Source organism: Polyodon spathula, chromosome 19 (genome assembly GCF_017654505.1).
Source record: "Polyodon spathula isolate WHYD16114869_AA chromosome 19, ASM1765450v1, whole genome shotgun sequence".
Lineage (NCBI taxonomy): Eukaryota > Metazoa > Chordata > Actinopteri > Acipenseriformes > Polyodontidae > Polyodon > Polyodon spathula.
In genome coordinates, this window is record NC_054552.1 from 35,333,370 (window position 1) to 35,359,953 (window position 26,584).

The window sequence follows — 26,584 nt, forward strand, 5'->3', positions numbered from 1 at the left end:
CGGAAATCAAGGCAAAACTACAAATGAATAAAACTGCTCTTTCCAAAATTCAAAAGTGGAACTGAAGCTTGCAACAAGCTTCACACAACATGATGGTAGTGGCCAGTGTGCTAATATTGCACCTCAATACGATCCATATGCCTGTACAAGAAACAATTAGGCAGACTAAGCTTTGCAGTTATGCAGCCTCCTCTTGTAATCAAGCTCATGATAATATACAGTGGCTACAGAGTGCTGATTTCTGTGTGCAGTGCACTGATGTTGTAATTGTACAGCACTGTAAGGGCTTTTCTCTATTATAACTTACTTTCCATGCTGTCTACCTGAGTACCTTTAGAAACAGGGCATGTTTATTCTGTGAGAATATTTATAAATTAACAAATAAATGAATACTTTCTCCAGTGCTCAAATTTGATCTGCTCTCTGCAAAGTTCATTTAGTTTCATTATTTATGTTTAATGTACCATCTATTGATTCGTACTTGAGTAAATGTGCGAACAAGAAGCAGCTATTCAGCACATCAGCGTTTGTCCAGTTCCTAGCAGCGGACTGATTTCAGAACTCTGTCAAGTCGAGTCTTAAAGGATCCAGCTGACCCTTCCTCAACAACATGACTAGACACCCATTCCATACCTCAAACTAATACTTTGTTCTAGGCTGAACAGATTCAGTTCTTTCAGCCCATTCTTATAGCTCATTCCTTTAAGCCATGGGATTCGTCTGGTTGCCTATTGTGGGACTCTCTCCAGGGCCATAATGCCCCTTTGGTGCTGTGGTGCCCATAGTACCAAATTTGACAGGCTTGCTACTTATCCCCTGATCTAAGTCCTTGATGTAGATAAGAAACATCAGCCCCAGTTCGAGGTTTCCCCTCTTACAAGTACTCTCTGCTGCCTGTGTTTTAACCAGCTTTGTTTCCACTTGTATGTGCTACCAGCACCATGGATTGCAGTTCAGTATATTTACCTTTAATGTACCTTTAATGTGTCTATTGATTTGTATATGAGATCTAGCCAAGGCATCTAAAGGCCTTATCACTTCTCAAGCACTTAACGAATAACACAGTTTGTAGAGAAAACTATAAAACTGCTACTTGTTCTTCTTTTAAAGTTACAACAATCAAGTTCATTTTAAAATCATATGCAAAGAGGAAGTATTACTGTAACCTATCTTAAAATCTGTCCTTTTTTAAAATGTTCTGTTTACCTTTCATTCCCTGGCTTGTTAGAAAAGCAGAACAATGAATTTTCATATATTGAGATCCCCTTTACAAAGCTCCCTGGGAAGTCGTGTGCTCTTCATTATCAGAAATATCAGAAGAGTAATACCACACCCCAGCTCTCTCGTGTGCAGAGCAGACGTTCTATGATAAGCATGCAATTCAAACCCAGGGCCCCAGACCTGGTAAGTGCCTCATTAAAGTGATAATGGGGGTATCAGACTGGTCCAGAGGCACCTGCTGGGGGTGGTGATGAGGATGGGGTATGAATGGGTTTTGTATGTTTTTCATACTTATCCAATCTCCATTGCTGTTGTTGTTGCATATAGCAAGACTACCAGGGCACACTTTTTATTTTACATTTGTAAGGAAGCAGAGAAATAGATCATTCTTAATACTAGATAGAGCTTGACAGAAGTAAGCCTTTTTCCCACATAGAAGCAATGCCCTTTAAGGACACAGATGCAGAATGTACTTTATCACATTTAGGCAGTTAGTTCCAAAGCGGTAAATGTATGTGTGATAAGTGAATATGCAGTGTGTCTCTTGGTGTATTCAGGAGGTGTGATCTTGTGCAGCTCTGGGTGATCAAACTGTGCACAATGATTTCCTTTATAATAACAGACTCCACAAACTACCACGTGTTGTAAATCACAATACCAAAGATTTCTGTCAGGAACTTCTATTAAAGAAAAAAAAATGCTTGTGGTGTTTATTTAACTTACAATTTTGCTGCTTGTTCTATGCACAGGATGACATATGTGCATAGGATGAGAAGTGTTTGAACTGTAACACAACCTTAACTTGATTTTTTATAATTGTCTTCCATTTAAAAAATCATTTTACAGTTATAATAAAAGTGAACATAATTGGAACAGCTAATATAGTTTACTGTCCTTAGAGAGACAAATAAAGAGCAGATGCTGTTAATAAGAAGATTATCGAAGCCTAATTAGTTTTGTGCAAACAGCACCTGCAATAAATACAGCTGGGTCTCTCTGTAAAGAACTGGTATTTAGATAATGCTGCTTTGTATTTCAATGTGACCAGCAGCTCTCTGCTGTCAGGAATAGGTTACCAAGCTACACTGCTGCTAGGAATTAGCATGTTTCCAACTTCAGATCTTCACAAATCATTTATTACTAACCTGTCAACTGGATTGGCTCCCCTTCTTCTGTAGTATAACAAAAGTAATTCAAACTGTACTGATACAGAGACTGAGAGGATCTGCAGTGTCTTTCGCATGTCATTCTGTGTGCTATTCAGCACATTTCAAAAGTAATTCAAACTGTACTGATACAGAGACTGAGAGGATCTGCAGTGTCTTTAGCACAGCGTTCTGAGTGATATTCAGCACATTTCAAAAGCAATTCAAACTGTACTGATACAGAGACTGAGAGGATCTGCAGTGTCTTTAGCACAGCGTTCTGAGTGATATTCAGCATGGTTGGAATAATGGTGGCTTAATAAAATCAATAACCATGTGTGCTGTACATGGAACTGGTGGAAGAGTGCCAGGCCTGGGCAGTGCATGCTGGACATGGAGGATCTCAAAAAGACTGGGAACGATTCAGTTATACTGGTCAAAGGAAGATGAACTGGAGCTTAAAGAGAGCTCAAGCCTGCTTTCATACTGGCTGAGAGAAGCACACTTTCCAAAGGTCACCTATCATATAGAGAGAAGAAATGTCAGCTTAAATTGGATTTGATGGGAAATCAGCCATCAAACGTAACAACAGCCCTCGCAATGAGCAGTCACAGTTATTAAAATTGAGAAATGTGCACCAAGGCAAATAAATGAGCATGGAAATAAACAGAAATAGCTTTCATCATCAGAAGATGCTATTGGAAGGATAACCTTTTCCACAAATATCTCAAAGATGAAAGCAGTATATCTGTCCATGTTTAATGTACTATATGTAGTTTACCCAGATAAGAACACCCATTCACACACATGCAGTTCTCTTTCCCCAGTTCCCAGACTCCTCTGTACTTTCAAATTCAAATATGTTGTTTTTAATACCTGAATCTCTTACAAAAAAATCCTATATTACAAACACACTGCCTGTGTATTGCTAGATTGGTACTCATAGTATACCAATACTCAATGTACAACTTTTTTGTAAGGAAAGTAAAAACAAACAAACAAAAACAAATGCAAGGATTGGTCATCATACTTAAACGTTGCATTATGCTTGTTAATCGTGTAGCCAGATGTTGGCTTTATTTCAGACAGCCATAATGTGAATGCAATATGCCAAAACCGCTCCTGAGACCACTGCACCATTATGAGAACAAACTATCACTACTGACACCACTGCACCATACACCAAACTATCATTACTGACACCACTGCACCATACACCAAACTATCATTACTGACACCACTGCACCATACACCAAACTATCATTACTGACACCACTGCACCATACACCAAACTATCATTACTGACACCACTGCACCATACACCAAACTATCATTACTGACACCACTGCACCATACACCAAACTATCATTACTGACACCACTGCACCATACACCAAACTATCATTACTGACACCACTGCACCATACACCAAACTATCATTACTGACACCACTGCAACATACAAGACCATATTCATACAGAATACATTTTGTTTTGGCAACAAACAGCATAACAGTCAAACTGCCTTAGTTTTATTATTCTGTTAGCAAATGTTTTATTCATAAATCTGTGCCAGAAGGCATAAAGTGTTGTTTATAATTGTATAACATACAAGATGTGCACCAGTTAAGAAAAGCACATTTCTGTGGGTGCCACACAAATTTTTATTGGTCTTTTTTTCAATTTTAATATTCGTGAAAAAAACATCTTTTGTGGAAAAGTTCACTTTTCTTAAATATTTGTAAATGTTCAGTGACACAGTTTTTCTGCAGTTGATTTTGGGTGCTATAGTGGTCTTTACAAGTAGCTAGACCTTGGAACTTGTCAGAAAACTCTTGCACCCATCTGATCAGAGAGCAGTGAACTTTGCAAATGCCACCTCAAGAAACACAGCCTGGACAGCACCAGCTTCTCCCAGATCCCACATCAGGGACAGAGCGAGAAGCAGTTTTGGCTGTCTACATTCTTTCACTAAGAAACAGCTTGACTTGTCAAGTTATCTCTCCTGAGAACACCCCAAGGGTGACCTTCACAGGGTCATTGTCAGTGTTTAATTTTCAAACACCTGCTCTTCCTCCCAACACCCTGTATTCTCTAAATATCACATAGATACAAATAATGCATTACCACTTACACAGTGATAGCTCATTTAAAAAGGCATGAAACAGATCAGGTACCTACTGGCCTTACACAATATTGTCTGCACCCCAGAGCCATAAATGCCAGGCTCTGTCCCACTTACCTCCAGCTGTCCCTGAATTTCTTGAGGCCATGTCTCCCATACAACCCACAGATGCAGTACCTGTCAATTATTCATGACTTTTCACTGTCCCAAATACATTCTAACTGCTTTAAATGTAAATTGAGGTGTAGCATTAAAGTAAGTTTCTCCACAGCTATGGGAAATACAATTAAAATGGGATAAAATGGCAGCATTCTGTGAGCCTGGCAGAGTGATCTGGATTTTTCTTGCTTATTGTATATGGTGGTTGTTTCTGAGAGGCACACACCATTGATATTCTAATGCATTCTGTGCCAAAATCTATGCAAATTTGCACATTCTGTTTTAACGCTCCCCTGAATTAAAACAGCCCCTGCAAATCTGAGAAAGATCTCCATGATTCAACTCTAAGCAACAGGGTGACTAGTTAATCTTCCTTCAGGCACACATGTCTATCAGATCCACCATGGAAGACTTCTTCAAGTAAGGGATCATTCACATGTTCCCTTGTTTGAGTAATATATAGACCCAGTAAGGACATTAATCGTTGCTCAGGTCTCAACCAGACAAGCCTCTACACAGCCCTGACAGCACACACTGTTTCATTATTTTCTTGCTTGAAAGCTGGTGGCACAATCCACATGGCAAGGCACTCCTCCATTTCCAAAGGGCCCCTCCCTGGAGCCTGGCAATGTTTAGCAGTCAGTCAGCCAGGATGAGAAAGATTAATAGCAACCACAAACAAAATAGTTTTTGTGTGGCTTTGAATACACAGAGTCTGGACCATGTGACAATAAGTAGTATCCTATTTACTGCAGAAGCTGCTACTGGGTGTTTTACCTGGGTGTTTCTTGAAGCACCACAAAGACACATATTCATTTAAGAAATTCTGTGCATTCTGTTTCCTAGGCAGATAAGATTAGAAGAGTCTTTATTTTGCTAAGCATAATAATCCTCTTGAAGGGAAACAAGAGGGCATGATGATGTCATACTTTAAGTGAAATAAATGAGCAGGCCTTTCCAGGCAGTGTAAAAAGCAAGGAGTTAGCAGAACAGCAGGCAAGATGAAATTGGCAATATAAGTGTTTATGGCTTCCTGCCACTGCAACCCGCAATCCTTCTGCCACCTCATTGGTATCAGCTCTCCCTACCAGCGAGTCATTGGCAATAATGGTCAGGGAGAGTCTGTGGATTGAGGAGGCGCCCCATGGCCTGCTTTTCTACTGGGCAGCTGTTTTAACACCAGGGGAAATATAACACTGGTTCCCTCATTTATCATTACACCTGATTTCAAATCATTCCCCTGCAGCATTCAATCTCATGCATCTAAGAACAAAACACTTGAAAAATCTAAATAGCTTGTTTTCAGTAAACTATTACAGTACAGTTAAAGCAAATTCAATAGCTGTTTAAAATGTCCTTTGGTAGAATCCCTTAATTCAGGAAGAAGCATTCACTAGGCCTCCCAGCTTGTGAATTGAAATCCTCATTTCTATTTCAAATTTCAAACAACTAACTAGACAGGAGATTTAACAAATACATCTTCCATGATTAAGGGCTTCTACCTGTAAGTAAGATTGCCTCTGACCAAAACTACCATATTTATACACTGCTGCACTACAATAAAAAAGGGTCTGGGTACTTCCACCTTAACTGGGAAAGCACTTGTAACACATCTTCTCTGCTAAGAAGAACTGTACATTTAGTAAGAAAGTAGCGTTCAAACACAAACCCCAATGCCATCATCACTGTCCCTTTGCATCTGCCCATTGTAACGTTCATACACAAACCCCAATTCACCACTTCATACCCACTGCATTATACAGATACATCCACCACTTCATACCCACTGCATTATACAGATACATCCACCACTTCATACCCACTGCATTATATAGATACATCCACCACTTCATACCCACTGCATTATACAGATACATCCAACACTTCTAGGCCAACAGAACGCATCTCTTTTTACACTGTGATTGGCTAACGGTCACTGTCTGATTTATAAAACTACTCAGGGAAAGTGCTAGCAAGAAGTCACGGGCCATTACCCTGTCCCCTGGCTGCCCTGTTAGTTTGAGAAACAAACAATTCTCTGAGAGGCAGACCTGAATCTCCAAGCTGACCTCCCTGTCTCTCTGTCTCATCCTTGATTCGTGTTCATGGTGACCGATCGATTTCTCTTGATTGTGTGCTGACAGCCAGGACAGTGCAGAGGAGAAATGGCAAGAGAACCAGTTCATCATTGTGTGCAGGGCTGGATCGGACCGACAGACCCATCCTAAATTCTTAACACATTCACCCCCTCCCCTCTAGCTCTCAGTCAGCTGAACAATGAGTTTACCGATCCTACACCAGCAAACGCTCTACTCCACATAAACCTTGAGTTACACCGCAGTGATGTTTAACAAGCCATTTCAGTTCTTTACATCAATCCAATACGATCACAATCTGACCCAAGTAGCTCTTATTGCCTTTGTGTAGACACAAAGAATGAGGCATGATCTTTCCCAAGAGGTTATGAATTCTACAGTAGCCCAGTCCTGCTTCTGTATGCAAACAAATTCCTGATCTCTGTCCAGAAGAATATTCATATAAATGTGATCATTATTATTAATTACAAGTGTGCAGGTCACTCTCAGATTTTTTAATAATGTAATACACATTCAAGTAATATCACAAAACGCAACAGCTCTGTTGAGGATTGTGTCTACAAGCAATCCCTGACAGTCTGGCCCCTGATTTTAGTCCTCTAGATTTCTAAAACCTTTCTTTCTGTAAGACAACATTACAGCACCGTCAAATTCCTATTTGTAAGACAACACTATAGCAATGCTACTGTTAACCCTGTCTGAGAAACCCCTGTGCTAATTCTTCTTCTAGTTTTATACCACTAAGAGATACCTTTGTCCTCGCACTTGCTTAAAATGGGATCTTCGAGTTCTGTTTGATGTAGATTGCACTTCAAAAAGACTTGCTTTGAAGGACTTTGTGTGTAATGAATACATACTCATGCAAGCTGGATTGGAGTGAATGAACCCTCTGTTTAAGAACAGATGAGATATGCCCCTCCCCCAAAACACATCACATCTCTTTATTTGCAATCTGCACAGTTTGCGAATTCTGAATATTTCTCATTGGTTTACCATGCTTTACCTTCAAGAAGGTTCCCAGTAGGGGCATGGGGGCACTACAATGGACTGCCTCTGGACTGACTCTGACCAGCATTGTGTGGGTAAGAGGTTCTCATTGGGGGCATGGGGGCACTACACAGGACTGCCTCTGGACTGACTGTCTACCAGCACTGTGTGGGTAAGAGGTTCTCAGTGGGGGCATGGGAACATTACACAGGACTGCCTCTGGACTGACTGTCTACCAGCACTGTGTGGGTAAGAGGTTCTCAGTGGGGCCATGGGAACATTACACAGGACTGCCTCTGGACTGACTGTCTACCAGCACTGTGTGGGTAAGAGGTTCTCAGTGGGGGCATGGGGGCACTACACAGGACTGCCTCTGGACTGACTGTCTACCAGCACTGTGTGGGTAAGAGGTTCTCAGTGGGGGCATGGGAACATTACACAGGACTGCCTCTGGACTGACTGTCTACCAGCACTGTGTGGGTAAGTGGTTCTCAGTGGGGGCATGGGAACATTACACAGGACTGCCTCTGGACTGACTGTCTACCAGCACTGTGTGGGTAAGAGGTTCTCAGCGGGGGCATGGGGGCACTACACAGAACTGCCTCTGTACTGAGTCTGACCAGCATTGTGTGGGTAAGAGGAGGCTTTACGCATACAGGTACTGTACAGCACAAGTTCACATCTATCATTTTTATAAAGCATTCTGTAACAGTGTAAAGAACAGAACAGCCTAGGGAGTATAAATCACAGTTAATTTCATTCAGCATAAAGTCATTTTTCACTTCAAATCTAAAGCACGCTAGGCTGACCTAATGCTCTATTTTCACACCATTTTCCAGCGTGTTCCATGAGATAAACCTCCTTAACCACAATAGATTGTCACTGGTTTTGTCAGAAGAAGGAAATGCAAAGAGGATTTGAGATTGTGGCTGTTCCAGGATTAGAGACAGTGAAGAAGGACTCTGCTGTGAGGTTTCACACAGAGACAAGTGGGGGACACGGTTTATATACTTAAGGAGCGTCACTAAAGAGATCTGAGCCCCCTGCAGCCACTTCCACTAATGTGGTCTTATAAAGGCTTTTAAAGAAGAAACAGGCACACTACATGACATGGCAGTGTTTAGCTCAATTAATGTTAAGTGCATCACTCTTTACTCTTTACTTAACATTTCTTCATTCACAGAACATGTTTTATTTTAACATGAACAGTGCAGTGTGTGTTAAAAATTGTACTTGGTAAAATTGGTGTATATAATAGCAAAATCTGTTTTCAGAGAACAGATGGTGCATAGCTCTGCTTGTGTATAATCCTGAGGACTAGCAGCAATATCTTCCTGCTTCTTGTTAAGACTTTTCTATCATTGATTCAAAGCTAGATGCTGTGGAACAGAACAAACAAGCAGCGGCTCGGTTCCACTACCTCTCTGCAGGCTTTTGATGCTTTTCCAGCCTTTCTTTATCCCTGCTATCTCTGGCACTAATGATGGTTTTAAAGCTCACTCAAAGTTCAGATGCTTCACTTCACGTCCCAATGTTGGAGGTGATTTCAGTGATGTGCTCGCCCCAAATACAGAACATAAAACCCCAATAAGAGTCTGGGCAGCTGTGCACAATAGCTCTCTTCCAGAGAGCCCCAGATAAACGCCACATCTCCTATCCAGTTTAAAAGACACGTGAAAAGAGAGCACAGCTTCAAAGCAGCAGTGTAATAGACTCTTGGTTTCCAAACAGGTGTCCGTTTCCTTGTTTAAAGTGAGTGACAGAGCAGCAAGCACGCTTCCAGCTGCTATGCACACAGCGTGTTAGTCAGAGCACTGATTGAGGAGGCAGGGAATGCTGTGTGGTCTGTTATTGTATGAAAGCCTGAAACTAGCAATGTACCTGCCTGCAGTTAAGCGCTACAGAATACCCTCTTTTATAAAATTCTAATAAGTACTAAACGGAAACCTCATTAAACATTTTGCCTCCCACAAATAAGAATCATTTACTTTCACATTCCTGTCTTTTGATTAATGGCCCCCATATCATCCATGCCATTGATCTGAAGTAGAGTGGGTCCCGCGTATTCCCAGGTCAGACAGACCGCTAGTCGAGGTATTGCTCTGCACATGATGCCATACTGGCTGGCATGGTCTCCTACTGCCAGTGAAGTGACAAAACAGTACCTGTCACCCTGTACTCTGAATCGAACTGCTAGAAATCCTGAGGTGGAAAAACTCACTGCCATGGAATGGACTCAGACAGCCACAGCACAATGAAAACACATATTTAATTCCAAGAGATACACAGATCCAGACAAACAGACACATGCAGGCGATCACCGAGTAATGCAAGGAAAATAGTGGTCTGCAAGTCTATGGCAACTGTGGGCAATGATTGGCAATAGTACTGAAGATGCAAAGGCAGTAGCTTGGACTTTTTTTTGCTGCGAGTGCAATTGATAGAATGACAGCTCTAATTGGCACAATGGTACTTCTAATTGTTACAATTTAAATCATGGAGGCTTAATCTAGGAACCTCAAAGGAACGTTGCTACTGACAAATGATCTGCATATGTGATGATGCTTAATTATGAGAGAAAAATGTAAATCTTGTTGTTATTTTGAAAAAATAAAGCAAAGGAATATACACACCCTCTTACCGCAGCTAAATCTTGTTGGAGCTTTATTTAAAACCACAGTAATTGATTTGAATTCATTAGTCTTGCTAGGTGTTGTATTCACATTGCTGGAGAGTGATGAAGTCTCTGTTTATAACCCATTTAAACAAAAGCTGCAATATATTCTTTCCACACTGCCTGCCCCCGGGCAATGTGGCTCAAGTCTGTCATAAAGGAACCCCTTTCTGACAGGGAGAGATGGCAGTTCTCTCTTCATTGCCATCTCCTTGGCCTCTCTGACACTGAGCAAACAAGGGAGCCAATTAGCACCACTTAGTACATGTTTTTTATGATGTATTAACTGAAAAGCAAAAAGCAGGATATCATTTTTACAGCGCTGATAGTGGTTTCTGAAGAAATACAGTACTACATTGCTACAGTGATTAAACCTATCAAAGGTACTGGTTGTTGCGCACTAGCTACACACAGCTGCCCCACAGCCACATATAATAAAGATCTGGGGTGTCAATGCACAGCCCCCTGTGCTTCCACTGAAATCAGAATATAGTGATCCAGTGCTGTTAAAAGGCAATGAAACAAAGTAAATGGGTGAACTCCAGTGTAAAGTATAGCAAGGCTACAGAGACAGCAGAAGCCTCCCTCTGCTATAGAGACAGCAGAATCCTTCCTCTGGTATAGAGACAGCAGGATCCTCTGCTCCACCAGGGTGTGTGTCACTCACATCAAGCAAGAAACGAACACATGGGCTGTACAAACATTGAAACAGGAGAACAAATTATAACATAGGAATTTCAGTGTTAAAATAATACATTCCTGAAGAAAATATAGAAACAGGCAAGCAAACTACCTCCTGCGGCTTGTTTAATACACAGCACTGCTTTTTATATCTTTGTATTATTTATTTGTGCAATATATTTCTGTTTCAGTCTCTTGCCAACAGGTACCTTTGTGAATGATACATCTTTACGTAAGCTCTCATAAAATGATGAATGATCAGGAACCTTGTTATAGTACTAATAACCTGCTCTACGCTGCCACCAGTCACGAACAGCGCTGTTACTGGGTGACTCAAAGTTATTACTAATAAAACACATTTCACATGCACCATTGGGGTTTCTCCTGGTCTCTGATAAAGAGTGCCTGGATTTCTTTGCAGTTTTCTGCGTTGATATTGAGTTCAGCTGGATCGGTATATCTACACTCTTTGTTTTAGGTTTGGCAGTAGCATGTTTCATATAGACTCGCACACAAAGGGGTACCCGAGTGGCTCACCCAGTTAGATCACAGGATGAGTCACACAGCTTGTGATTACAGCATCCTGATGCCCATGTTCTATGCAGTATCCTGATGCCCATGTTCTATTCAGTATCCTGATGCCCATGTTCTACACGGTATGCAGTATCCTGATGCCCATGTTCTATGCAGTATCCTGATGCCCATGTTCTATACGGTATGCAGTGTCCTGATGCCCATGTTCTATGCAGTATCCTGATGCCCGTGTTCTATACGGTATGCAGTATCCTGATGCCCATGTTCTATGCAGTATCCTGATGCCCATGTTCTATACGGTATGCAGTATCCTGATGCCCATGTTCTATACAGTATCCTGATGCCCATGTTCTATATTGTAGTACACATTGCAAGTGTTATATAGACCCTTCCTTACCAACGACACCTAATTGAACCCCCTCCCTTCTGCACCCCAGAATTAAGTCTTCCACACCACCTCCACAGTACCCCAATCTGCATTTATAAGGAGGTACAATTAGCTGCACATCTGCTGCACTTGTTACTAAGTGGACGGGGCTGTCAAGACATTCTCTATTCATAGCATGTTAATGAGTTACTCCAGTTTAACTTGTCCACTCCACTGTAATTGAAACGGCTTCAACCCCCCTCCCTCACCACACATATACAGCCACATCTTCTTATTATAATCATACAAGAAACAGCACCCCCCTTTAATTGAAATGATACTCAGGTCCGCTAAATGAGCCAGGGATTTGATCGACGTGTCGATTGGCCTATTTGGGTTATAGGTGGCAATTCAATCCTCTTGCTATTTACTGACTCTTTGGGATATCATAGCCTGCTGCCATCCTGTGTGACACTATCCTCTGTGAAAGAAGTCACATTTGAATTCACTTTCTATCTCATAGCTCTTTCTGCTACTCCCTCTCTCACATAAATACACACACAATCTGATAAAGCTGCATTACAAAACAATTCCTCTAGTCACCACTGGGGGAGCTCAATTTGGAAACACCTTGCTCCCTCTTTCTTAAGGGACACTTATTAGACAGGAGAGCTGAACAAACAATTTCTTATTTGCCACCTTCCTCCCCTGTCTAATGTGTACACTGCTCAAATCCCTGCAATGCATCTAAACAAGTCATCAAGAAGTACGTAAGTGTTGTTTGCATTAGAACCCTTTTACTCACATGTAGCGCAGATGTGGATTCTTGCCAAAGGCTCGTGGCAGTATGCTTCGAAGGCTTGAGTTAATGATGGTGCTGAAAGCAATAAAAACATACATTTCAATGCTTTTAGGATGGCATTAGTGATCTCATGCTGCAGATACACTACCTTGACCAGGGCAATTGATAAGGATTACAATAGGAAATATCCCCTGAAAACAAACAAATCCGTGTAGTCAGAACTCACAGTCTTTGCAGTCCAGTGTAGAGCTCCATGTCTACTGAGTTCAGTGTCTGGAGACCTCTCCAGTTCTCAATGTGTCTGTGTGAAAACAGAAGACCATGTGGTTAGTGTTTGGGGTTCATCGCCAAGACCAGCCCACTTAAAGCTTAATGATGTTCACAATGTTTTATAGATTACAGAGCCCAATGACTGGGATAGAGCCTGGATCAGCCCTGGGACTGCTCCTTATTACTAACATAATGAATACTGCTGCTCTATTAATATAGATAACAGAGCCCTGTGACTGGGATAGAGCCTAGAAGCTTCAGAAATGATGTCCACAATGTTTTATAGATAAGAGCCCCATGACTGGGATAGAGCCTGGATCAGCCCTGTGACTGCTCCTTATTAATAAGATGATGCACACTGCTTTTTGAATGATTTTTTCCTGTTAGTACAAAACTGAGTCAATGTCTTGCATGTACAGTGGGTGTTTTGTGAAGGGGTACACATTGCAGCTAGAGATTTGGGCTTGCTGTAACCAAGCAGTAAACTAAAATCACATGTGTATCGAAATGGCTTGTAAAAATCATAATCAAATCAATATACAGTATTGTAAAAACATTCTTCCCCTTCAACATTGCACCTGAGGGAAAGGCTCATACACTGACACACACACACAATCACACACATACACAATCACACACACACACACACTGTGCTTTCGCAAAGCCGGGAAAATACAATAATAATCTCATAATACACAAGAGAGATGGTTACATTCCAGTGAAAATGAAGTGGAACAAGACAAAAGAATAAAAGAAACAGAGGAATGCCGGAGCACAGGAACTAATAGAAATCAATACATCAAGAGCTACAAAATGAAAATGAATGACATTTCAATTGATGTGGAGCTCCTTTCAGACTGCACAGAAGCCTTTCCTGTGGGGACTAATTGACCCATTGACTAATTGACTAACTGATGAGTTGAGCCATTCAGCAATTAAATGAGTTACAATGTGGATACAATGCTACAGACTGGTAGCAAGCACTGCTTTTCTTCAGTGACTGCATCCACACCACCCAGTCCGAGACAGGCTTGCACATTCTGTATTTAGGATGTTTAACACACACTGAGCGCAAATGTAATCCTAAAAGCCCAGTCTATTACATAGTCTTCTATTTGTGTTCTCATAGCGTATCTTGTATCAAATCCTGTACCATTCAAATTCAACACACATGTCATAGCAAACATGTATTTTCTTTTATAGAATATGAATCTGGTAGCACACTAGGTGAAAGAAAGTTTGTATGATTGCTTTACTTTCTTCAACATAGCATGGTGCCGGCTACAATTTACTCAAAGGAAGGAGACATTGTCTCCACTGAACATACAGCAGCTGAGGTGCCTGATAGGTAGGATTACAGGGAACATTATTTCATTAGGTAAAAGAATATTTGCTAGTGGTCACAGATTTCTGCTGGAATATATAAAGTATATATCTATATCCGAGAGGTTTGCCAGAGCTCAGTACCAGCATGGTCCAGTAGAATACATTCAGAGGGGGCTGTTTGCCCTTTAAAATGAGACCCAGCACACAAAACTTGGGAATTTAGTGCTGTCACGCCCTTTTTATAATGCAAAAATAAACAAAACACAAACAAAAAGCTAGCTCCACTTTGGAGTGCTAACTACACACTTTCCAGGAACCTTTCTATACCAGACAGATAAGCTGTTTACCTGTCAAACACACAATTCATAAATCAATACACACAATACACACAGTACACACAATACACACAGCACTCATAGCACTCACAGTACACACAGCACTCACAATACACACAGCACTCACAGTACACACAGCACACACAGCACTCACAGCACTCACAGTACACACAGCACTCACAGCACTCACACTACACACAGCACTCACAGTACACACACCACTCACACTACACACAGTACACAAAATACACACAGCACTCACAGCACTCACAGTACACACAGCACACACATCACTCACAGTACACACAGCACTCACACTACACACACTACACACAATACACACAGCACTCATAGCACTCACAGTACACACAGCACACACAGCACTCACAGCACTCACAGTACACACAGCACTCACAGCACTCACACTACACACAGCACTCACAGTACACACACCACTCACACTACACACAGTACACAAAATACACACAGCACTCACAGCACTCACAGTACACACAGCACACACATCACTCACAGTACACACAGCACTCACACTACACACACTACACACAATACACACAGCACTCATAGCACTCACAGTACACACAGCACTCACAGTACACACAGCACACACAGCACTCACAATACACACAGCACACACAGTACACACAGCACTCACAGTACACACAGTACACACAGCACTCACAGTACACACAGCACTCACACTACACACAGCACTCACAGCACTCACAGTACACACAGCACTCACAATACACACAGTACACACAGCACTCACTGTACACACAGCACTCACAGTACTCACAGTACACACAGCACACACAGCACACACAATACACACAGCACTCACAATACACACAGCACTCACAATACACACAGCACACACAATACACACAGCACTCACAGTACACACAACACACACAGCACACACAATACACACAGCACACACAGTACACACAACACACACAGCACTCACAGTACACACAGCACACACATCACACACAGTACACACAGCACACACAATACACACAGCACACACAATACCATTGTACAGCACTACCCAGTGAAGCCCTTATAAGAGTTAATAATGGGTCAGAAAGCATCCAATTATGTTCAATTAAACCGTAACCAGTAAACTCTAACTCTGAAAACCCACATTACAAAATGAATATTCTTTCAAAGAAGACCAGAAACAAGTGAAGATTTGGTATCATCCTAAAAAACTGCATGGTATGTAAAACCTTTAACATGCTTACACTTGTTGAGTTATTTTAGTTTATTAATCAAGTCATTGTTTTTGAAAAACGATGGAGACTTCAATATCTAATCACAACTTCTCTTTCTCTTACCTCATTGAGTACGTTTTACTCGCTTATTTTATGACAAGTTGAATAAAAGCGATGAGAGGTCATTTCTTTTTTACACAGTCTTTCTGCAAAGTTAATTTTATAGCACTCAGCTGGGCCAGTGCCCTCGTTCTTTTTAAATACAGATTCACGCATGAACCTCTTTTACTCAGGCTGGTGATGCAGTTCATCCTGTCAGGAAGGGGAGCATTTCTTTAGCAGACTTTACTTTTCTTCATTTAGCAGAATTGATTGTACTTATTTAAATGTTTAGCAAATATCAAATTTGCAACAGCCTGCTGCCTCATCCCAATTTTAGGAGTAATCCATATAATGCCTTTCATAGCTTTCCATTCCATATCCCTGCATTCAGCATTCCCACATACACACAGTACATACACACAGTACATGCACACAGTACATGCACACAGTACATACACACAGTACATACACACAGTACATGCACACAGTACATACACACAGTACATACACACAGTACATGCACACAGTACATACACACATACATGCTTCATAAGGCCAGTCATTTGTTTGTATAAAAGTGCGTGCATGACTCCTTCTTGGGTGATGCAAGATCAGAAATGTAAAAATACTGTATAAAATATACAGGTAGAGTTTTCATGGACACAGGGGTCCTGACATCTTCAGTGTACAGCTACTGGACTTGTTTTCAGAGAAACAGGGCTCTTGAATAAAGCATTGAGCACTTTCCATCATTTATAATCAATAGGTATAATAAAGCTTTTCAAACTGCAAGACTGAGACTTAATGAAACACATTACATTTAAAGTGAAATAACTCCAAACTGTTCGAGGTTATATCTCCCTATACTGTATGTACTGTGTGTGCCCTAGCTATGAATAAAGCCCACAACTTTCTGACCCACAGCTATCATTCTAAAGCTATTCATCTGGATGAATACAAATATTTGTAAAAACAGTCTTTGGCAGAGAAACATTTTGCATGTCAAAAGCGATTATTTTACATGTGAACATCTCCCTTGTAGTTGTGTCCTTCTGCCCCCGAAGCCCAAGCGAGGATTTTAGAATAATTCTGTCACTCAATACAGCTAAGGTCAATGTAATCAAAGAAAGTGTAAACTGCACTCATTAGCCTCCACACATGATGGCACGTAATCCTCATTAGACACTTGACTCTTAGAAGCAGGCCAACACCAGCAGCATGTGCAATGAACAGACGCTTGACTTGCAGAGCTCAGCACAGACAGCCATTTATGAAAAACAACTTACAATTACTTTATAACATGACAGTTGAACGCTTGCAATGTGTCATTAAAATGATGTTATGCTATCAAACGTTATATTTTATGATTAGTAATAAAACCTCTGAATTGCAGTGCACTTTTAAAATTGTATATCAATAAAAATCCATTTGATACCATTGAGGACTTTGTGTGACAGGTTGAATTTAATTGAATACCCCACTCTGTTTGCTATCCACAGGTTGTGACCTTTCCAGTTCACATTACAAGCAAGTGAAATAAACAGCCAGATAGGACAGTATTACACATTCACAAACACACACCCATCTTGTCATGTGGCATGTCTAGGCTGAATCTGCCTGATCACATTATGACTGCAGCTAACAAGGCTGTTGTGTTGTCACTCCTTCATCTATCCTCTGCATTACATAGTTTCTGAATTGTAAAATATTGTATTTTTTTAGATTTACATCAGCACAGAAACAAAGCAATTTAATCCCTGTAACACTTCTTTGAATAAAGTTATTTGGATTCAATGGAACTGATATAATTACCAGTAGAGCTGACTGGCTCACTTGATTTTTACCCCAAAGATTACAGAAGAAACAAACACAACTGAAAATGCTATGGCAATAAGATTCATGTGCTGCTCTCATCAACGTGAGCATGCAATTAACTCACAGACCTCAGACTTCAGTACTTTCCTTGCACTCTACCACCACGGCAACAGCATTATGAGACAGCCATGCACACCTGTTCCCTGGTAAGCAGTCTGAGATCAGCAGAGTGTAATTAACACAGGATCCCATCAGTGCTCCTCCTTGTGTGGATTTCAAACAGCAGCATGTTGTATATTGTAGGTTAAATATAAACTCTTCATTCCCTACTGTTATTATTGGGAAGTATTGTTATAAAATAGATACTGTTGTAATGAATAAGTTAACCTGGACTCCACTTTTCAGGTTCTCACAGAGCTAAAGGAAATTCTGCACCCCATGTTCATCAGTGTCAACACCTGACAGCACTCTGGTCTCATTAAATGCAATAATTCAATTTGCATATTAATGCCATTTAGAGGATATGACAGAAAACAATTAGCACCTGCTGAAATAAGCAACCTTGCCTGGGTTTTTTTTTTCATTTTAATAAAATTCACCAAATGTGCTGTTTACAGGGATCATTAACACCTAGGCATGTTTTATTTTCTTGTTGTAATTTTACAAAGGCTGTGCTGCTTTCAATTCAATTAAAACTCCATTTCCTTTCCATGAGCTCTGTGTGTTACAGTGTGTTCTGTTAAAACTCCCTTTCTGTTCCATGAGCACTGTATGTTACAGTGTGCTGTTAAAACGCCATTTCCTTTCCATGAGCTCTGTGTGTTAAAGTGTGTTTTGTTAAAACTCCCTTTCTATTCCATGAGCTCTGTGTGTTACAGTGTGTTGTTAAAACTCCTTTTCTGTTCCATGAGTGTTGTGTATTACAGTGTGTTCTGTTAAAATTCCCTTTATGTTCCATGATCCCAAATTAGACAGGTGTGTATATGAATATGTATTTTTCCATTTGTGCAGTAATGGGAAAACAGGATGAATTCAATTCAATTAAACCAGGCTTTGTAGCTCCAACATGTATTCAGAATGAATCCCAATTTCCTGATTTATTTCATAGCCAAGTGGAATAAGTATGTGAGACAGTGGAGTATTATTAGGGTTACTCCTGCAGTGGCTCTCTAGTATAGCATCAGCAGTTTCCATGTATATTATAGTTTTGCCATTGCTTTACTTGTCTCAAAGGGTAGTTTACTAAATGAATAATGGCTGGTACAGCAGGTGGGTCAGGCTGTGGGGAACACCATCTCCAGCTGGCAATTACAGTCCTCTGTCTCTGGAGGCTGGACCATGAAAAGTGTGTGTAGAAATCATTATGGGGAGTGCTTCATTTCAGCAGCAGTGGATAGAAGTTGTGCTGTTCCCTTCTCGAGGAATGCTCATAAAAATCTAATAGACTAAACAGGTTGAAATGGGAATACTGTTTTCCTTTGCCAATGGCATTAGAATAGGTAGCTGTATCTACAGGATCTTAATTTGCCCTGTTCTAGGTCTGCAGGACAAGCCTCAGCTGCACTGCAGTGGCTGGTTGTTCTTCATGGGGGTGGGAAAGTAAATGTAGTGTCTACCCACCTAGTGTACATTAAAATAATACATGATATGACGTCATTTATTTTCAGCAATAGAATACAATGAAGAAAACACAAAGGGACTACATATATTATCAATATATTCTGAGAGAAATTGCTTTGAAATATAATGGGCATGTCCTAGACTGTGTCTAATGGAATATGGGGAAGGGGTTGTTATGCATGGAGAGCCATTGAACACAACAGCAGCTCTGAGCAGTGAGACCTGCAGGCTCTCATACTACCAATCCATAATGGAACATTAGTGGAAGAGCTGTGATATCAATCTAGATGGAGGTTATTAAAAAGGGGGACCGTTTCATAATGGCATTGTGCATAATACATAAAAGACAGGGGTGAGCGGTGTATGCTGCCACTGCTGTCTCTGTGCCTCAGTAAACAAGAACATGTGGAGCAGGCAAGGGCACCTTGAGCTCGATTACTTTTATTCTCTTATTTATTTCTTCTCATTTCAAATATCCTATTTAGTTTACAAGTGAGCCATGATTTGACGAGATTATAACCTAATAAATCATTTAAAAATGTTTCTAGTTGGGCCACAGCTACAGCAACAGGGACACCTGCAATATATATATATATATATATATATAATCACGAGTGCTCATAATGCGTATCACTCCTCATAGTCAACCCTCGGTACAACCGAAGACCTGGCTACGATAAACACAAGGCGGAATTATTACCGGCCTTATCGGAATATTTTCCCGATGACATTACCGTAATACCTGATTTTGCACTATAACGTGATATTGCTTCGAACAATATTACCCACTCGTGTATATATATATATATATATATATATATATATATAAAATTAATATATAGGATATAATATATATATGCATATGAATAGCAAATGAAAGTCCCAAAATACAAAATATTTGTTTCACTTCTGCGCCTGAGGCATTGTATAACATTTCCAGAGTCCACAGTCCTGTCTGTTGAAATGAGCTTCTAATCTGTTCCCTAAGTGAATGGTAGCTGCATTCCTGCTGTTGTCCAGCTGATCCATAATGACTATCAGTACCCTATATAGGAAAGCATGGCCTGTATATAAACAATTGTGGTGCACACAAATGGGATCTGTTAAATTGCTCATCAGAAAAAAAGCACAGAAGACGTTAGATGGAAAGTGCAAGTCAGTGGCGTTTCCTATCATGAAGTGATCAGGAATAGAAACGCTGCTGTCACTTGATTGTCATTAACAGTGTTTTCCAATGTGCCCAGCGTGTTAGTTATTGAATTAGTGGCACAAACATTGTTATTGCGGTCTGTACCATTGTTTAAAGTAAATACAGCATAGCATGGTTTCATTCCCAAGCAGCTGAGAGAGCTGGTGGAGGTGTTACACTGTGAATAAATCTGGGTTTATTTCATAACGTCAGACAATCAACACACAAATTGTGTTCTGCTTTTACACGCGCCGTGTGCAGTGTCTGTTACTGCAGCCTTGCTCTTAAGTCTGCGGTCCTTTGCTTTGCGTCAACAGGTTTGAGCTCAGAAATTCATGCGCGTTTTTTCTCTGGGAGGAACCGGAGATCAAGCAAATGGGTAACGTGCATGTGAGATCGACTGTGCGGTACCGCAGTACCGAGAACATGATGCCCAACTCACGCTGTTTCTGAATCGGATAAGGGTAATTCATTGTGGACGCGAAAAGAGTAATAATACAACCAGGTTTTCCACAGTGACGGCAATAAGAATTAAAGTGGAAAAACAGTGGAACAATGACATCTGCATGTTCCGCTGCTGTAATGAAAAAGCTGGCATGAGAAGAGCTCTCTCTATAAGCGCAACTGTTTCAGTACCTGTATGTGAGACAATAATTAAAAAGGACAGCCTAGGAGCTGTCTGCAAGGATGTGGTGCTGAAGTGACTGCATGAGTTTAAAACAGATTCATCAATAAAGGTCGCTTCCTTTCGATCTGCCAAGTATTTTTTTAACTTAAACCACGAAAGAAACTGCTATTTTAAGATCAAATGACGTTACAGGAAGCATCGCTGTAAATTTCCATACAGAGTTTACCTGATTTCCTCGTCGGTACAAATTTCATTACTCTATATATATACAACAAGATACCCTCTAGTGGCGTAAGGGAGCAAGTGTGTCAGTCCAGCAGAAAAATCAAAACAATGTCCTACCCAGTTACTATTCAACGCTAAACTGGTGACACGGTATTAGCCTGACAAGGGGAACGTGATACCGGCCACTTCATTACTTTGCATGCATTTTAAAAGTTGTAACAAACAACGATTTAATGGTTCAAAATAGAATTTTCCTCAGTTCACAGATATTAACTAAATAATGTTCTTTAAATAAGTAAAACCAACTATTATATTCTGTAATGTGATATTCTATAATGTGATATGTTGTGATAATTGTAAGCCTGCTAAGAAAAATAATAATAATAATAATAATAATAATAATAATAATAATAATAATAATAATAATAATAATAATATACACAGAGCAGTGAATACACTCAATAAAGCAGCATACGTCCATAATATTGACTATTTTGTTGACTAGCAATACACATCGATCTGATGGTGAAATTAATAATAATAGACCAAAATAAATCTGATAACCTCTGAGAGCTTCGCTCTAGTAGTTAATAATAGTTAATATCTCTCACTCGGAATCTTGTTTACTTGTAACATATGTTATCTTCAGACAGACCCGTTTTCTATCAAACGCTTCAGATGTAATCCCTGTTATCCTAAATAGATTGAACTATTCTCTGAATAGGGTCTTTAACTATAGGCCAATCATAATGTTCCGTCTGAATTCAAAATGCTGCTTGCATTCTGTTTAATCTGTCTAACACCATATTGAAAAACACAGTACACCTCTGAACAACGTGTTGACACGCAATACAATTGTAGCATACTGATTCTAGTAAAAGCTAGTTACTTCCATAGTTAATTCTTTATAATAACTGTAAATGCAGCCCGTATCCGTTACGGACTGTTTTTTTGTTGTTTTGTTTTGTTTTGTTTTTTGTGTTTTTTTTTTTTTATTTACTTATTTATTTTTTTCTGTTTTGTTTTTTAGTAAAGGTCTGTAAATGTAGTCACAAAATACGTCTTTTTGTTTCTTAATGGTGTACGGTGCCATAGGATAAACTAAAGACCCTACTAAAAGCAGGACACGGTATTCTTTACACGTTTTGTACGCTAGAAACAGCCCTGGATATTAGAACTGGTGTGTTATGTTTTGAAGGTAAGAACCTGGAGTGAAACGTCTCAATCTGCAATGACCAGCTCTAACCGAATAGCCCCCAGTATCCAGTACAGATTATTTTAACCTTTCTTTTGTTCCATTCTACTTCTATTCTTGTGCTACATTGCGCAAAAAACTTAAAAAAGAAAAAGAAAACTAACGCAAAGCAACAAAAAGTACTGTTGGTTTTACAAAACAGTAGTAATTCTCACAATATATGATATTTTAAAAATGTAGTTTCCAGAACCAATGCAAAAAACTTTCAAACAATTCTGAAATAAGAGAAACAGCCTTCCTTCTGAAATAAGTCACCTGTACATATTGACATAATTACAAACGCTGCAGCCGGTATCCCTTGCATTAAAAAACAGAAAGGTAAGTGAAGATTGGACGCCCAAGTGAGTTTGTGGCATCAGCAATCTCTCGACTTACATGGAGCTGATGTTCTTGAACAGCTCGGTAATGGTGCTGCTGTTACCATTGTTCCCCGGGTCTTGCACCTCAAGCAGAGGGAAAAATTTCCCGCTGTCGGACTTATTGCAATATATCTCCATTAACGAGCAGCTGCAGGTCGGCGGGCAGTCCAGAACAGAGCTCAGGTAGTCCTGGAAAATGCTCAGGAGAAACAAAACCCTCCACCAACAAATTGGTGGTGTACAGAACGATAGATCCATGGTGTGTGATTCCCGCTGACTGTCAGTGTATGTGTGTCAGCGTGGGTTTGGGTGCGGTATCTCGACGTACACGAAGCTTGATTTAAAAAAATATGAAAAATGAAAAAAAATGAAAAATACTCCGTTAGAGACGATGGCGCTGAACTATGAGTACTCCCGGCGTGTCTTCGGCACTAGACTGCATGATGTGTCATATATTCTGCTGCCCTTCGATTCAGAATTCCACTTCTCTCGCACGCATCTCTAGGACTTACAAGGATTGCATTAAAAACAACGAGAAAAAAAGAAATCTGATGTTCCGCGCATGAAGTCCCACCTACTGGGCAGAATTAAAAGTGACACACCTGCAAAATAGGAAGAGATAAAAATCAGATAGCAAACGTCGGGAAGCGTCCAACAATAACGGAGGCAAATAAAGAGCAGAGCAAGAGTCACAGCCTGAATACTAAACACATGCGGGTGAAGGCACGCCTCTCTATTGATGTATTGCGCGGAAACCAGAAATTGTAGTTCATGGGATTCTGCGAAATGCTCTGTTTGCAATTACAGTAAGAACGGCAATGAACTGGTTATGTGGATAACAATGTGATTTTAAAGATTAACATGGGTGTTCACAATTGTAGGGTGCGTTTGGGATACAAGCTGTACTGCATTTCAAAACCTTCAAAATATAAAAATGAATTCTAAGACTATACGATCACATGGATCAAGGCTTGCTCTTATTAATAACGAGCTATAATAATCACAGGGCAGACTAAAACATGCAAACTGCTTAAGAAGGGACTGGTCTGCATTTTACACAAACAAAATGTATGTGAAGAGAGCAGGCTGGATCAGAGTGGGGCAGACTGAACGGAGAGGACTATTCAACTGTAGACAAAATGACTGGTTCAGATTAAACTGTTAACATATACAGCTCTGTTATTTAATTAACAAAAGGAACCATGAAACAATACCTGATTTCAATTCTTTATTTGCTATGCTGACCTTGAAACCAATATGGAAGTCATGGAATTGCAAACCCATGTTTTGTCTTTTCACACTGAAAAGCATATAATTCATTTATATTCTTTTCTGCACACTCTATGGAAAAAGAGTCTTCTTTACACTCTATCTGGAACCCGATGGACCCTTCAGTCCTTCTCTGGGACCCATATTTGTTCCAGCAGATGTTTTTATAGAATAGGTTCAGTATGAAACTCAATGGTTCTAAACAGAATCTAGGGGTTTCATCTTTGGATCCCTGAATTAGTATTCTATTGAATCAAATGGTTCTATTTAGAAGCCAGTATATAGAACCATCTGTTGTTCTGAGAAACAGTTCTATGTAGAACCCTAACACAATAAGTGTTCCAGAGAATGTTAAGAGGAACTCTCTGGTTCTGTATAGAGTGTCCAGACACTCTGTTTGGTGCACCATAAAAACAAAGGGCTATTGTGTGCTCATTTTCACTCAAAGCTCAAATCGGTCTGTATTTAACGATAACTAATGAGACAGTTTAACGGCTGCTGTCATGTCTTTACTGTTAGTGTAGCGCATGCGTCTGGAGGGTGTCCACAGTCAGGTTCTTTCCACTGCTATAACACTTGTTTAGAAGTTCAGTCCTGTACAGTTACTCATACTGTTTTCTGTCCAGGAAGATGCTATGAAGCAGTAACACAACCCCACCCCACATACAGAATAACTCAAGTTGAGCTGGTGCAGCTTGTCCCCCTGACTGCAGGGGACACAGACAGCATGTCCAGTATCAGCACCTTTAGAACTAGAAGCAGGACACAATTTGTCCCTGACTGCACTGCTCACAGACACAGAGTTACTCATCTGTGTTCACTTTCCACACAGTCCCTGACTGCACTGCTCACAGACACAGAGTTACTCATCTGTGTTCATTTTCCACACAGTCCCTGACTGCACTGCTCACAAACACAGAGTTACTCATCTGTGTTCACTTTCCACACAGTCCCTGACTGCACTGCTCACAGATACAGAGTTACATTCAGGAGGCTGGTATGAAGTTACAGAGCAGTCCCTCGAGGACCCAGGAGAATGACACTAATGTGTCTTTAATTGCTGTTTGCTCATCATTGCTTCCTTGAGAAAACAAAGATATATATTTTCGTTTGAATTAGTAAGGCATTCAATTCAGTGTGATGTATCTGAATCAATACTTCTCAGAGAAGAATGGTGGTCACGGTTCCTGATCAAGAAAACGGTTTCACTCTTAAAGCACGGCCACAATTCAAACATGGCACCACAGCTTCCTGCTTTGCTGTTTTTCACAGCTTCCTGTCCAAACCTTGTTATTTGCTTAAATTCATGGTGCTGTTATGAACACTTTTATGTAAAACATCACAATGTGAGATTATGAACTATGGATGTGAAATATTTTAATAACTTTTGAGAAGAATTTTTCTTAACTCTTTATTAAATCCTTTGTATTGTTTAAAACTGAAAGGTAAAACTGAACGTAACTTTGTACTTATTTTTAAAAAATCACACACTGCACACACATTTCAGGTTTTACACAACATTGTTGTAAAGAATTTGAACTCTGTGTTTTCCCATTTTACTTGGAGCTCTTATATCTTGATCTTTCTCTCTTATTTCTGTTTGTTTCGTTGTGGGTGAGCTGCACTCAAGACATTGGACTGCAGCCATTTGGATTAAAATGGCATCATACTTGTGTTTAGATATCTGCCTCCAGCTAAGGACCAGGGGAACAAAAATGTACTGTGAAAAAAACACTGTTGAACTTTAATTTAAAATCCTCTGTATCTGAGTGTTCAATCCTGGGGGAAATTCAAACCAATTCGTCTTTGCAGGCACAAAAAGGCACTTGTACATGATCCTCAGTCGAGCGAGTCTTCTGTTCCTCATCACTATGCTTTTGACTACAGGGGTTGTTCCTATTAATCTGCTGTTAAACATTTAATAAATGGCTGAAAGGTACAGAAAAGAAATGGACACCCACACACAGAGCTCTGACTGAGTGCTGGTATTCTCCATTCCCCAAAGAACCAGGAGAGGGCAGGCTAGAGACGAGTTTCGGTCTCAGAGGCACAGGGACAAGAAGAAAACGTAAAACAGAAGGACAGGGAGAGGGGGAAAATGAGTCAGACACTTGCCTTGAAAATGCCTCAACCCAGGGGAAAGGGAAAGAAATAATGTAGA

The 26,584-nt window shown here is 40.3% G+C and overlaps 1 protein-coding gene across 2 annotated transcripts in view; it reads right to left on the reverse strand.

The window, feature by feature from the left end:
- Positions 1-23,805, reverse strand: part of LOC121294429 (NT-3 growth factor receptor-like) — a 74,642-nt gene extending 50,837 nt beyond the window's left edge. For both annotated transcript variants that reach the window (XM_041218110.1, XM_041218109.1), the window contains exons 1-3: positions 23,171-23,805; positions 13,016-13,090; positions 12,793-12,864 (exon numbers count right to left, since the gene is read on the reverse strand). In XM_041218110.1, the coding sequence (XP_041074044.1) occupies positions 12,793-12,864; positions 13,016-13,090; positions 23,171-23,412 (389 nt within the window). In that variant the 5' untranslated portion in view covers positions 23,413-23,805. The remainder of the gene's footprint in view (positions 1-12,792; positions 12,865-13,015; positions 13,091-23,170) is intronic.
- Between the last annotated feature and the right edge of the window lie 2,779 nt (positions 23,806-26,584).